Source organism: Bombina bombina, chromosome 3 (genome assembly GCF_027579735.1).
Source record: "Bombina bombina isolate aBomBom1 chromosome 3, aBomBom1.pri, whole genome shotgun sequence".
NCBI lineage: Eukaryota > Metazoa > Chordata > Amphibia > Anura > Bombinatoridae > Bombina > Bombina bombina.
Window position 1 is genome coordinate 213,758,845 of NC_069501.1, and position 15,188 is coordinate 213,774,032.

Here is a 15,188-nt window from a genome sequence, read left to right on the forward strand (position 1 = left end):
CACACAACTAAACATATTATATATAAAGTATATATATACATAAAGTTAAGGTTTTTACTGTCCCTTTAACAGTATTGTAGGCATAACTATGATAGATATTTGTGCAATACAAAAAACTAATTTATGGTGTATTTTTTCAGTGTTTAATTTACACACTTGGTTGTTATAAACTTGTAGTAATTTCCATTATCAGCCACTATAAGAAATCTGATCCATTTTGTTGTCTTGCATTTAATTTGGGAAAAATGTACTCATAAAAAGTTGGGAATATCTTTGTTTTGTAGCGGGTCACCACATATCACAGAGGGATGGGGCAAAGTAACTATAGGCATTTTAAATAAACCTCCCCAAAACAATTTATCCTGCATTGGCACGCTAGAAATTAGGCATATTCATAAAATTATAAACATGAGACCTAAATTATAGGAGTGTTGCTGTAGTACCACTCCTGCTGCTTTGAAGTAGAACGCCACTTGTTGTATCACAGTGTTCTTATGCGGCTACATATGCTGTCCCCTTTAAAGTCCTGCCATACACGAACTGCAATCCTGGTATGTGAAAAACAGCTGCTGCCTCAAACCCCTCCCCTAGATATGCTCCCTTTCATAGCTGGTCTTTATCCAAAGGAGCAGATGTGGGACCTGGCATATACCCTGCCTGAAGGATGGAAAACTTGATACAATTTCCTCTAAATCCTTGGCTGGGATTTCTTTTGGTTTTTACTTATTTTAAGTCCAGAGACGGTACTTTAATAACTCTGTATACTGCTGCTGGCGATGACAATAATTAGCTGTAACAATCAGGCCTCATCCATCTGTATTTAGGCAGAAAATGAAGAAGACAGGCTTATTCTTGACCTTAGATAAGTTAGTCTGAAGTCCAACTACATGTCTTCTCAACAAAACGTATAGTAAAAAAACAATTCATCTTGTTACTAAAGGGATATTGTAGTGTGAAAATATAGAACCCTGTCTGTCTCACTAGACTATTTTATTTTTTTTAAATTCCCCTTTCTGATTCTGTTTTTAACCCAGCTAAATGGATTCAAAACAGTCAAAGTCATGCCCCATAATGCCCCTGTGGTGAGGATAAGGATGGGATTAGTGACTGGAACATACTTACATATGCCAACTCCTGATTATGTCACTTGATCTAATAGGATAAATGTATTTAACCAGAACTGATCAAAAGGGCTCTAGAATCTAGTTTGCTTTCTGCTCCAGCAAATCTCTAACACATACTCTGATCTTATACGCTACTTCAAATGGAAAAACAAATACGGTATCTATATTCTAAAGCTTTCAAATGTATTGACCACTGAGAAAAAAAAGATGATGACTGTATGATAAGGTAAAATTAATTTGCCCGGCATATATGACCAGCAGCAAATCTCTTAGAAAAGTGATATCTAGGAAACTTGTAAACAAATTGAATAATTATGATACTATACTTTATACAAATACTATATTTGTATTACTAAAATCTGCTAATTATAATGAAGTCTCTATTTGTCACACTCTACCCTGAACTAATTACTGTCACAAGAGTATAGGAAATCTATATATTATCTTTTTATCCTTTCATCTGTTTATCTTTTTATCAGTGCCAAATTGCTAAGATTCTATCTACATCTCCCCCTCTAGATTTTGCTTTCACCATATCTATTATGGTCCATCTAGGTGTATTGGCCATCTTGTGATGCGCATATTTGAAAAGTTGGGGTAGAGAGAGATGCAGCCTTAATATTAGATAGGTGTTCCTGTATACTAGTACCTATTTCCCTAGTCGTAAATCCATGAGCTTTCACTTGGGGATGAATTATGCAATTGTGTAGGGGATAAAAGGTTACCTAGTGTTCGACTCCCTCTTCTATTTCTTCTATTGGAGGAATTCCTCCTTAGGGTCTGTTAGAGTCCAAATCTTTTCTGAAAACAAATCTTTGTCGTTTATTCCAAATATAAACCTTATTTACATAATAGTCTGCCTGGTCTCTGAGATAATTATTATGTTTGATCTCCATGAGGAGTTTCTTTGCTTCTGCAACTGCCCCATTGAGTATCTCATAAAATACTGGATACTGTGGCTCTCTACTTCTTACATTCAGTTCCACTTGAAAAAGATCTATCTTAGTGGAAACTTCTTTCAATACCTTTTCCTTATATTTCACTAAGAATGACATTAGTTTAAATGAACAACCTCAAAGAGTCTCATTCCAAGCATTGATAAATCTGATGCCCTCAGTTAAGAAAGTAAGAAATTTGCTAATACATAACCCCCTTGGGATAAAGCCCAAATTCTGGTACTTTTCTAGTGTCAAAATGTCCCACTTGAGTTTATTTTATTTTATCAATAAGGTTTCCATTTCTTTAAACAGTTTATTCAAAGTGAACTTGGAGTGTTGCAAATAAACTCTCAAATGCCTTCACATCGCAGATCCTTTCTTATGTAGTTTATAGAGAATAGTAATTCATTTTAATGCCAACATCAGCTGACACTTCCATTTTGTACACCTAAACATATGCCCAAACTAAGGCCCTTAGCTGTGCTCACAAGTTATTAGTGTGGAGCGACACTATAACAAGCTTAGCACATATTGAGTTACTTGGGCAATAGTATTAAAACCTCAGTCAAATGTGTGATTAATAGTCCTTATCAGGAAAGATGTCTGTGTGTCACCTCACCATTTATATCTAGTAATTTTGTGCGTTACACATTTGTCCCAAATCAGAACAAAACACCTATTTATTGGAGTCCCATTATTTGTGATATACAAAAATACTTGAGCAAATTAATATAAAACGAAGCTTTAAACCATAGTATAGTTACAAATGGAAATGTTTGAACAATATGGTGATCTTCTAGTCTGTAGTATTGACAGACAACAATCTAATATGGGGCACAGCTGTAAGAAATCAAGCCTTTCATGAAACTGTACAAACAATCTACTTAAAGTGAACACCACTGCTCTTGTGGTGTTGAATCCTTTAATGTTCATCACATTTCTTATGGCAAAATCCACTTCGGAGAAATCATAGAAACTACAGTTATGAAGGCCATTCGCAATGATGTATACAACTTCACTATGGCACATCCTTGTCTATTAAGATGCAAATTAATTATAACATAGATTAATAAGTACGTACACAGAATAGCAACTATACATTTCCATTCATATCCCACTATTTATATATTACTTAGATACATTTAGATACGTAAGGCATGCGAGAATATGTGTTATTCTATAGGTGAGCCCTTTGCTTCCGTGCCATTTATACCTACCCATAGACACACATAAAAACTGAATGAAGTAATTAAGCAGTCTATGTTTCCTTATGTATTGTGAAGATAGATGTGATTGTATTATAATTATGCAAATAATCATCTTTCACTGGATTTAGAAAGAGCAGAACATTTTAAACTTTATATCTCTAAACTTAATTTATATTCTGTGGAATGCTCATTATCCTTTTATGTAATTTCTCTACTCAGTAACATAAAGCTAATTAAAAAGTGCAATACATTATAATGCATTTGAGAATGTAAATATCCCAGGATATATGGTTTGTTAATTTAATGAAACATCTTTATTGGTTCCCTATGGTTGCCTATTCTTTACTTTGATAATGAGTTTAAATTTGAATTCAAATTCTATTTGAGGACTAAATCTGTATTTTCAAAATTTCCCTTTTAGTTCATGGAAATTTTGATTACCAGGGCTTTTGGATGTGAGTGTGGTAATGTGATACCCAGGAGACAAACTCTATAAGCCAATAACTCCATATTCCAGCTGGTTACCTTTTTAAATGCTGCAGTATAAATAGGAAGGTCATTAGATTAGGGTCAGGAAGAGAGCGTAGAAGGTGCATCATGCAGTTTTCCTTGGCAGCTGGATCAGACAGTGCTGTAACCAAGGAAACAGGACATTAGAATGGAAAGCCCAACTAAACAGAATATCAACATTTGATGTCCCAGTGATCAGTTCCTGGGAAAAGACGACATACTAATTATAGCCAGGCCAGTTGCTTACCAGCACCATATCTGTTTAATCACTGTAAAACAAGGAGCCTGTTTAATGTAGAATTAGATAATGAATAACCTGAAAATGGTATCTTATAACCTTATTAATATGTCATATGCAACCATAATATACTGCTGCTGTCCACAAAAGGAATGTGTACATCAGAATTAACCATAAGAAAAAAAGGATGAAATATCTAGGATAACACGTTTAGAAAAGGTTAAAAAACCATTTTGAATACTAACCTTTATGAACAGATCATGTACAGCATATGCATGTCAAGGACTGCAATACAACACACTAAACCTTCTACTGAAGAAGGAATTAAATTATGTCAAAAAGCTTCTAACAAAAGTATAAAAAATAATTTTATACAAAAGTAGTAAAAGTTACTACACTGTGGGTTCTTATTGAAACAATTGCAACCACAAGAAATGCTAGAATCATGGCTTAGACCACGTTTGCTGATTTATATCAAAGGGTGTCAAGCCTAAGTGGCTAAAGCCACACTGCAATTGTCCCACATTACTCCTCTCTCTCTATCTCTACCCATATGCAACACTTCTCTAGAACTGGTTAATTTATGGCCTCCCGGCATGGATTAGTCTACTGTCAATCTGTGTTTGTATAGAAACATGGCTGCTTTTTTTTGACAAACTAAAACATAAAAATGATATTTTGCTTAACATCATTTTTAAAGCTTGATTAAGTGAAATTAAAAAGAAAGTTTGAACTGGTGTAGATGAAGACATACCTATCCCTTCCATAAAAGCAAGGTACAGTCTGTCCGTAAGAAGTGGTTCCGGCAGCTCGCGGAAGTAAAGTTTCAAAGTACCAGCTATTGCATTGATGTCCATGTCACTCAGCATCATCAAAATATCTTTGTTATCTGATGGGACGAGAAACAAGATTAGTGCTCCTATGAGGTCCTCTGACAATGTAACTTGGATAAAAGAAAGTCTGCAATAATGAGGACTTTTTTTAAAAAACATTTTCAAGGATGTTTTAGTTTTCAGCCTTTGAGATTTCTTTATTAAATGATGCAATAACAAATTATAAATCACGAAAAGGGCAAGAAGGCAAAAACAGGAATAGGCAAAACAGGACACATAAAACTCAAAATATGTTAATAGTGCATGTAAAAAAATAGAAATTGACTTTTTATGAAAGCCTTTTTAAGGGGATGTCATAAATATTACTAAAAAATAACAAAAATATTACTAAAAAATAACATTTATTGCAGATCTTTTTCCAGCAGTGAATAATTACTAATATATACTATGCACATAACCATTAAACGTCCCTTTAACATATGCCAGGTTTGCAACTTACTTGCATCAAATGCTGCTTTCAGAGCCTGTATATCAGTGGCCACGCCAGATATTCTGTATATGCCAACCTCTTCAATGCCTCTCTTCTCCACCTCCTCAATGCACTGCCGCACAATATATGGCACTTTGGAGCGCTCTCGTCTGGAAGATATACAGCTTGTTAAGAAGCAAACTCATGGGGATAAGTGACACAGTGACAATGATTGTTAAATTAAATGACGAAAGCCAGAGGAGACGGGCACATTGTTTTTAATGAGAAAATTGCAAAAAGTAACACTACTTACTTTGTCACCACACTTATTTTAACTCCGAATACCCCAGTCTGTTTTTTAGAGGGTGTCCTTTTTAAGCTCATATCCCTGCTGCTGAATTTCATGGAAAATTCCACTTTAATCTGTATATTTACAAAAACAGAACAGTTTGCAAAGGAAAGCCGTGATCCCAAGCTCAGCAGAATTATTTTTGTAATGTTCTGGCTACCAATAAAAATGACTTAAAGGGACACTGTACCCAAATTTTTTCTTTTGTAATTCAGAAAGAGCATGCAATTTTAAGCAACTTTCTAATTTACTCCTATTAGCAATTTTTCTTCGTTCTCTTGCTATCATTATTTGAAAAAGAAGGCATCTAAGCTTTTTTTGGGTTTCAGTACTCTGGACAGCACTTTTTTATTGGTGGATGAATTTATCCACCAATCAGCAAGGACAACCCAGGTTGTTCACCAAAAATGGGCCGGCATCTAAACTTACATTCTTGCATTTCAAATAAAGATACCAAGAGAATGAAGAAAAGTTGATAATAGAAGTAAATTAGAAAGTTGCTTAAAATGTCATGTTCTATCTCAATCATGAAAGAAAAATTTTGGGTACAGTGTCCCTTTAAGGTCCCTACAAATGAATAATCACAAAACCATTATTTTTAGCTTTGCATTAATACAGGTGCATAAAATATACAAACCATTATTTGTTACTTTTTTATAAACACAAGTAAAAATGACTAAACACAATTAGTTCTATATAAGGCCAATAGTTTCCTGATTTTATTAACAAGCTGACTATAAATTAAAGGGACAGTAAAGTCAAAATTAAACTTTCAAGATTCAGATAGAGCAGGCACTTTTAAATAACTTTCCAACTTACTTTGTTTATCAAATTTGATCTGTTCTCTTGGTATCTTTTATTGAAGAGTAAAATGAGTTAGACTCATAAGAGCTCAGGAGTGTGCACGTGTCTTTAGTACCCTATGGCAGCAGTGTTTAGCAACATTGTATAACAAAGCTACAAATAATGTTGCAAACCACTGCTGCCATAGAATACTAAAGACACGTGCACATTCCTGAACTCTTATGAGCCCTACCTAGTTTTACTCTTCAATAAATATAACAAGAGAACAAAGCAAATTTGATAACAGAAGTAAATTGCAAAATTGTTTAAAATTGTCTGCTCTATCTGAATCATGAAATAATAATTTTTTCTTTACTGTCCATACAATGAGATAACCAAGAATCTAATAGTTAGCTATACTGGCAAAGAGGTATTTCATATATGTCCAGCATTTCAAGTTGTCACACAGAGACACATAATCTTAAAGTCTGTAATATTGTATGGAATGCTTCTGATACACCACACACGCTGATAAGTAAATGCAATGCAGATATATTTGTATCTTTACTTTAAGAAGAACTTCATTTGGAGTTGCGTTTCCTTTTAAATGTTAACAGTCCTCAAAAAGAGGGCTAGAAAGAGCAGGGGGGTTTAAAAGAGGGACTGTCTTTGTATAGTTGTATACTGGTGATCACAATGTGACTCTTCAGTGGAAAGAATTGAATTATCTACTTTTATTCAGATTACACTAGAAACAAAAAAAATCTACTGCAGATTACACTAGAAACAAAAAAATCTACTGCAGATTACACTAGAAACAAAAAAATCTACTGCAGATTACACTAGAAACAAAAAAATCTACTGCAGATTACACTAGAAACAAAAAAATCTACTGCAGATTACACTAGAAACAAAAAAATCTACTGCAGATTACACTAGAAACAAAAAAATCTACTGCAGATTACACTAGAAACAAAAAAATCTACTGCAGATTACACTAGAAACAAAAAAATCTACTGCAGATTACACTAGAAACAAAAAAATCTACTGCATGGAGATGTAAATGTTCTTGTCTACCTTTGGACTGACATATTACAGACATTACATCACTGGTATATATTGTGACAGTTTCATTCTTTGTGCCTAGACAACTGGAGTCTAGTTTTTTTTCTAGCCAGGCTAATGAATTAATTAAAAGAATCACAATTTTATGTGATACATAAAATGGCATAAGAATAATCTTAAAAAAAAAAAAAGTGTGTGTAGTGTGTATGTGGTGCATTGTGTGTGTAGTATATGTGCATCTGCGTGAGTGTAGTGTGTATGTGGTGCATTGTGTGTGTAGTATATGTGCATCTGCGTGAGTGTAGTGTGTATGTGGCGCATTGTGTGTGTAGTATATGTGCATCTGCGTGAGTGTAGTGTGTATGTGGCGCATTGTGTGTGTAGTATATGTGCATCTGCGTGAGTGTAGTGTGTATGTGGCGCATTGTGTGTGTAGTATATGTGCATCTGCGTGAGTGTAGTGTGTATGTGGTGCATTGTGTGTGTAGTATATGTGCATCTGCGTGTGTGTAGTGTGTATGTGCGTGCGTGTATGTGCGTGTAGTGTGAATGTGGTGCATTGTGTGTGTGCGTGTGTAGTATATGTGTGTGTAGTGTAATGTGTATTTGCGTGTGTGTTTGCGTGCGTGTAGTATGTATGTGCGTGTGTTGTGCGAAACTCACCCCATTCATTTCAATCACATCCACGTTCCAGTTCTTGCTTTGCACTGCTTGTGGATCCAACTACAAATATAGAAGAAAAAAATCCATTATGGTTTAAACACATTTTAAACAAATGCTGGGTGCTCACAAAGCGAAACACAACATCACCCTTAAAGGGACATTAACCACTAAATAAATGCTAGATAAAATTATATGTTCAAAGAAAAGATTAGTCTGAGCATAAAATGTAGATTTAATTTTTAAAGTTTAATTAGTTGTTTAAAAAGTGACAAAATAAGTGTAAAGTTCTAGTATCTATAATACAATGGGAGCTGCCATGTTGTAACTTAAGTTACCTTCTCTGCTGTGGCAAATTGGGGACAGTTATAAATAGGTCACTAGAGTGTGCAGCCAATGGCTGTGTGGAATATAAAAGTGTTCTGCATTTCCATTTCTAACAGAAACTGAGAAAGTGAACAATTTCAGAATGGAATTACAGGAAAAGGGGACAAAATAATGAACAAATGTATATTCTAGCATTTATTATATTAAAAAAAATAAATAAAAAATAAATAAATATATATATATATATATATATATATATATATATATATGATTTATCATTTTATATTACCACCTCAAAGGGTTTGTTTCTTTAAAAAAGCCCAAACTGTGACATAGATATAATCAATTTGTGAAAAATAAACCTCCACTACATGTACATAATCTTCACACCATGTAAACAATATTGTGTTTGTATAATCCAATGCCTCAGTGCCAGCTAAAGCTGTGCCACGTCTCTGGCAGAAGCAAACTCTATGCATAAGCAATTACTGACTCTTAGTAATGAGATGGTAATATGTAACGCACTTGATGAACATAGGGAAAGACGGCAGAGGAGAAAATAGCTTATTGAAGGTGCTGCCAGCAAATATAAATGTCTAATTATTCTTTACACCTGTCAGTTAGGCAGCAGCATTTTTCCCAAGATTCGCAACAGTAAATCAATATTTAACCTTTAGGTCTCATGGATAAACATGGGCTGTTTTGAAACTATTTTTTCCAGTCTTATGTCTACCCAGCATTTTTTCTCATCTATTTATAATCCCTGGGAAATGCAGCTACCAGTTTCCTGTTTAAGTTTATTTTACTTGAGGTGGGATAAAAAAAAAAGTGTAAAAAATCTAAATAAAATGCTAAAAACAATCAAACAAAAAATAAATAATTAAAGGAACCGTTTCAATACAATTTTCAATGCATGTGTTTATACTAATTAACCAGCTTACTTAAAAGGGACATAAAAGTGCAAAAGGAAAATGCTGTAATTTCTATTATTTATTTTTATTACTGCACTGCTGTTGCATATACCTATGTGTTTAACACATAGTTAAAGACCGCTCCAGTGCGAGCCAATGGCAAGGGGCATAAGTGTGTAGCCACCAATTAGCAGCTAGCTCCCAGTAGTGTGCTGTGGCTCCTGAGCCTACCTAGGTGTGCTTTTAAAGAAAGGACACCAAGAGAACAAGGAATGTTTCATAACAGAAGTAAAGTCTCTTACAACCTGCATACTGCATCTGAACAATGAAAGACATCCCTTTAACTGAAGTGCTATAGGTTTGTAAAGAATAACAGCTCCTTGTTTTTCTCTAGTACTTTGCTCTCTGCTAAATCACATACAAACCCCGTTTTACATTATTTAAATGATTTCCCTGCAACAGCTACATATACTATAGGCTTTAGACTAGTCCTATCTGTCACACATCTGTATTAAGAGAGGGCATATTTTCTAGCCTTTCCTCATGTTCCTACATGCACTCTCCTACCTAACACTTGCCCTCGCCCCTAGTGCTCATTCTTCTCTCATCTTTAGTTTAAATGATCCACACAGAAGGTTTTTCCTGTCCTTTTGTTTAACACGCAGGGGTGTATTTAGGTGTTGTGCTGTCCTAGGCACTGACAAATCCACTGCCCCTCTACCCCACCTCCATACATTTTAGTCACATTTTCCTCATATATGTTTCTCACAGATCTCCTGAGAAGCCAATTCACTTGTTCCTGACAGACAGATATTAATGCAAACATGATAGCCCACTTTGTGAACCACCTTTAGACCATTTCATTTCTCTCTTCTCTGTGAGAGTGACAAGGCATCAGGTAATTGAGTTGTTCTTCAAATTGTGCTCTCCCCTACAAAATCAAGCTGCCCTAGGCACATGCCACTTATATGTATTGAGGTTTCTCTATATAGATAATATACACTTGCATACCAATGCATAATATTGTTGTATAAGTGATTTACAGACGTATTGTGGTGTCATTATGACAAGAGATATTTAAAGTGAATGTCAATTTTGATGCTAAAGTGCCCGGTTTTTTAAAATTTGATTAAAAACAGGGGCACTTTAATTCATCAAAATTTACATTTCACTCCTGTTGAGAAAAAAAAAACAACTTACCTTTTAATCTTGACAGCAGCTCCAGCTTCCTCCGGTCGTCGCAAACCATTTCTGACGTCAGAAATGATGGATAGGTCATCCTCCAATCACGGCTTCCCCCCTGGGGGAATCCGTGTCTGATTTAACGCCGTGATTGGAGGAAGCCGGATTCCGCATTTTAGACCCAGGAAGAGGCTTTGCGACGGGCGGAGGAAGCTGGAGCTGCTGTGAAGATTAAAAGGTAAGGTTTTTTTTCACAACACGAGTGAAATTTGAATTTTGATGAATTAAAGTGCCCCTGTTTTTAATCGAATTTTTAAAAACCGAGCACTTTAGCATCAAAATTGACATTCACTTTAAGGAACAGAATAGTGCAATATTAAGATGCTCTTAAACACCAAATCATTGTATTACTGCACAGCTAAAGGTTTCCGTGTTTAACCCCTGCAAAGGGGTTAAACACATAGTTAAAATCCACACAGTATTAGCTATGATCTTCTGTTACTGAGAAAGACAAAGCCAGTGACTTATGGCTACACACAAGCCACTCCTGATTGGCTTACCAGCAATGCTTGAACTTTAATGGTTTAAACACAAAGGTATAGGCATGCCCTAGTGTTATAATAAAATCTAGCCCTTTAAATAATTTTTCTATTGCATTTTTATAACCCTTTATTGCAATTTAGGAGCACCCAGTGAAGAACACAAGAAAACAACGTTCAGCTAGTAAAAAAAGTTCACAAAGAGACAATTTACAACTATTTTTTTTTAATTCTAGCAGAAATCATGTTGAAAAAAATCATCTAAGTAAAATGCCATCGATGAAAATGACATCAACGTAAATGTATTTATTTACTATAAAGCTTTCAGACTATGTTTGCTTTTCACAGCTGCAGAGATAAAAGAACAATCTATGTGGGATTAAGAAGAGATAGAAAGCAGTTGTATATCTTCCATTTCCATCTTTTCTCAGTATTGACTCACAACAAGATATTAGATAAATGTGTCCTTCACATACTCATATGTAACCTTGGGAATTATCACTAGCGCACACTCTGTGAATGTCTTGCAACTGTATTATCAGAACGTGTCTCAGATTCACTTTAGGAAACTGTACCACAGGCTACACTGATGATTAGAGTTGGATTAAAGGGACATAAAACCTAAATGTTTTCTTCCATGATGCTGCAGATACAGCATATCACTTTAAATAACTTTAATTTACTTCTATTATCTAATTGTATTCATTCTCTTGGCACCTTTTGTTGAAAAGCAGGAGCTTGTAAATGTCGAGCACTATATAGCAGCAGCTTTGCAAGAATGTTTTCCATTTGCAAGATATGCAAGGTATCTCTTCAACAAAAGAATACCATGGGGACAAAGCAAATTTGTTAATAGAAGTAAATTGGAAACTTTTTTTTAAAATTGTAAGCTCTGTCGTAATCACAAAAGAAAATTTTGGGGTTTCATATCCCTTTAAAGAGACAGTATACTGTAAAATAGTTTTTCCCCTAATGTAGGTAAAATCAGATCTCATTACTTTATCACTTTCTATACACACATATGCACGCTTCCTTACCTAATATCTGTCTTTATACTAAAGCCCTATACTTAGGGCCTAATGGTCTAAAGGTATCCGGGCTGGCGAGATTATTAAAGAATGCTCACCAGTCCTATTTCCCTGGTGGAATTTAACCCTTTAAACAGGGTGTCCCACTAAGGGGCATATACTGCATTTTCCTATGGGAAGGAGATACACACATTACAAAAGTGCACAATAACATTTCTAATTTAAAAATCTTACAAAATGAATAATTGAACCATTCACGTAAAAATATGCAGGAAAAAAATTGGATTGTTAAGGTGCATCAAAAGTCATAAACAAATTCTTCACCAAGAATCACATGTAAATTACAGAGGGAAAAAACATATTAAATATCCATAGCATAAACCGTAATTTATGTACACTGGATGTGCAAAAATCACATATAAATTTGTACTTATAAGTACAAAATACAAATTGTGTTGTTTTTTCATAAAATGGGTTGAACATAACGGGTGTATATGAAATAGTCTCTCCAATCCAAGCATAATTCTGTTAAGATTTTTGCACTAAACATTTCACAGTCTTTTCTTGCAAACTAAAAGGTGGCGAGCTTTTCTCAAAACAGTTCAAATATCTTAATAGAAAAACATATGCATACGAAATAAAGGTAATTGTAAGAAAGCAGCGTAATATGATTTATATTGGCTGCAGGAATTAGTTTTTAATGTGCTTCTCCTGTTCACTGCTAACTTCGCTCTACGGAGCGAAGTGTCCATTTTCCAGCAACCTTAAAGGGATAGTCTTGTCCAAAATAAACTTTCATGATTCAGATAGAGAATGTAATTTTAAACAATTTTCCAATTTACTTTTATCACTAATTTTGCTTTGTTTTCTTGGTATTCTTAGTTGAAAGCTAAACCTAGGAGGTTCATATGCTAATTTCTAAGCCCTTGAAGGCCGCCTCTTCTCTCAGGGCATTTTGACAGTTTTTCACCACAAGAGGGTGTTAGTTCACGTTTGCCATATAGATAACACTGTGCTCACGCACGTGGAGTTCCAGTGAGCCAGCCCTGATTGGCTAAAATGCAAGTCTGTCAAAAGAACTGAAATTAGGGGGCAGTTTGCAGAGGCTTAGATACAAGGTAATCACAGAGGTAAAAAGTGTATTTATATAACTGTGTTGGTTATGCAAAACTAGGGAATGGGTAATAAAGGGATTATCTATCTTTTTAAACAATCAAATTCTGGACTATACTGTCCCTTTAAGGGAAACAATTTTACAGTACACTGTCCCTTTAAGGTGTAGCCTTATTTGAGACTTCATAAATCTTATTAGAGAACATTCTGTCCTTGACAAGCGTGAGACCAAAGTTTTTCATCCTTAATCTTAATTGGCACATTGCGCTCTCCTTTCCTTGCTCTTTTTATGACAGTTGTTACATAAGATGACATCACAGCCTGATGTGCCAGGCAAGCTGCCGAGTAGGGACAGGAGGCGTGACTGCAATGGGTATAATTTCAAATCAGCTAAGAGACGCTCCACAAACGGACACACAATGAGAACCAGAAACTGCACTTGTTTTGTGCTCTATGGGAATAAGGCCAGAAAAGGAGAAAACCAGCATTTAAAGAGCCATACTAGCATACAAATAAAATACTCTATTATGTTTGTAGGCCTTGGCAAATTTACATGAAATGTAGTACCTGTTAGATGCTGGCTTTTTCCAGCCCCATCAGAGACAAGTTAGCCTTTCATTCATCTACGATACTATGCGCCACTAAGTTGAGTAATAATAACAGCACTTATGACTCAGCTGATACTTACTGATTTATGTGACATTAAAGGGACACTGAACCCAATTTTTTTTCTATCGTGATTAAGATAGAGCATGCAATTTTAAGCAACTTTCTAATTTACTCCTATTATCAAATTATTTTCATTCTCTTGGTATCTTTATTTGAAATGCAAGAATGTAAGTTTAGATGCCGGCCCATTTTTGGTGAACACACTGTGTTGTTCTTGCTGATTGGTGGGTAAATTCACCCACCAATAAACAAGTGCTTTCCATGGTTCTGAACAAAAAAAATAGCTTAGATGCCTTCTTTTTCAAATAAAGAAAGCAAGAGAATGAAGAAAAATTGATAATAGGAGTAAATTAGAAAGTTGTTTAAAATTGCATGCTCTATCCAAATCACGAAAGAAATTTTTTTGGGTTCAGTGTCCCTTTAAATTAATGTATTTACAAGAATAATATATATAGATAATTAAGCACTGTATTGATACCCATTATGCAGCAAGTTCCAGGGTGACATATCAAGCATACTTAAGTATGCAATATGCATTCAATCCTATATGGGGTAGTGAAAATAAACAAGTTGCACAGATAGTACTATAAATAAAAGACGTATTGTGTATTTATTTCTAATCGCAAATGAAATATTTTATGTACATTTTTGTTAGTCTAATTTCCCTTTGAACCCATGAATGTGTGTGAAAGTATGCTTGATAATACCAAGGTACATAAAACTCCAGGTACAGATGGAATACACCCAAGAGTTCTAAGGGAATTTAGCACTGTCATAGCCGAGCTTCTATTCCTTATTTTTCAAGACTCATTATCCTAAAACATAGTACCCCAGGTCTGACATAAGCTGGTGTGCTGCCACTTTTTAAAAAGAGAAGCAGGGCTGATTCAGGAAGCTGTAGACCAGTAAGCCTGACATTAGTAGTAATGAAGATACTGGAAGGGATTATAAAGGATTATATTTAAGAGTATATTTGTGAAAACAAGATTAGGAGTTCAAATCAGGATGGTTTTTATAAGAAATACAGTAGCTCATGTAAACGAATCTAACTAGATTCTATAAGGAAATAAGCAAGAATATAGATAAAGGCGAATCAGTTGATGTGATATGCTTGGATTTTGCTAAAGTGCCACATTAGAGATTATTGTACAAAATGAAGGGACAGGGATAGCTGAAATGTTAGCTCATGGATAAATAACTGAATATAAAACAGGGAGCAACATGTTATGTTAAATAGATCAT

The 15,188-nt window shown here is 34.8% G+C and overlaps 1 protein-coding gene across 4 annotated transcripts in view; it reads right to left on the reverse strand.

The window, feature by feature from the left end:
- Positions 1–15,188, reverse strand: part of ABR (ABR activator of RhoGEF and GTPase) — a 1,041,787-nt gene that overhangs the window by 10,248 nt on the left and 1,016,351 nt on the right. For all 4 annotated transcript variants that reach the window (XM_053706127.1, XM_053706128.1, XM_053706129.1 and 1 more), the window contains 5 exons: positions 8,181–8,240; positions 5,634–5,743; positions 5,351–5,490; positions 4,773–4,907; positions 3,796–3,901 (listed from right to left, as the gene is read on the reverse strand). In XM_053706127.1, coding sequence (XP_053562102.1) covers positions 3,796–3,901; positions 4,773–4,907; positions 5,351–5,490; positions 5,634–5,743; positions 8,181–8,240 — 551 coding nt within the window. The remainder of the gene's footprint in view (positions 1–3,795; positions 3,902–4,772; positions 4,908–5,350; positions 5,491–5,633; positions 5,744–8,180; positions 8,241–15,188) is intronic.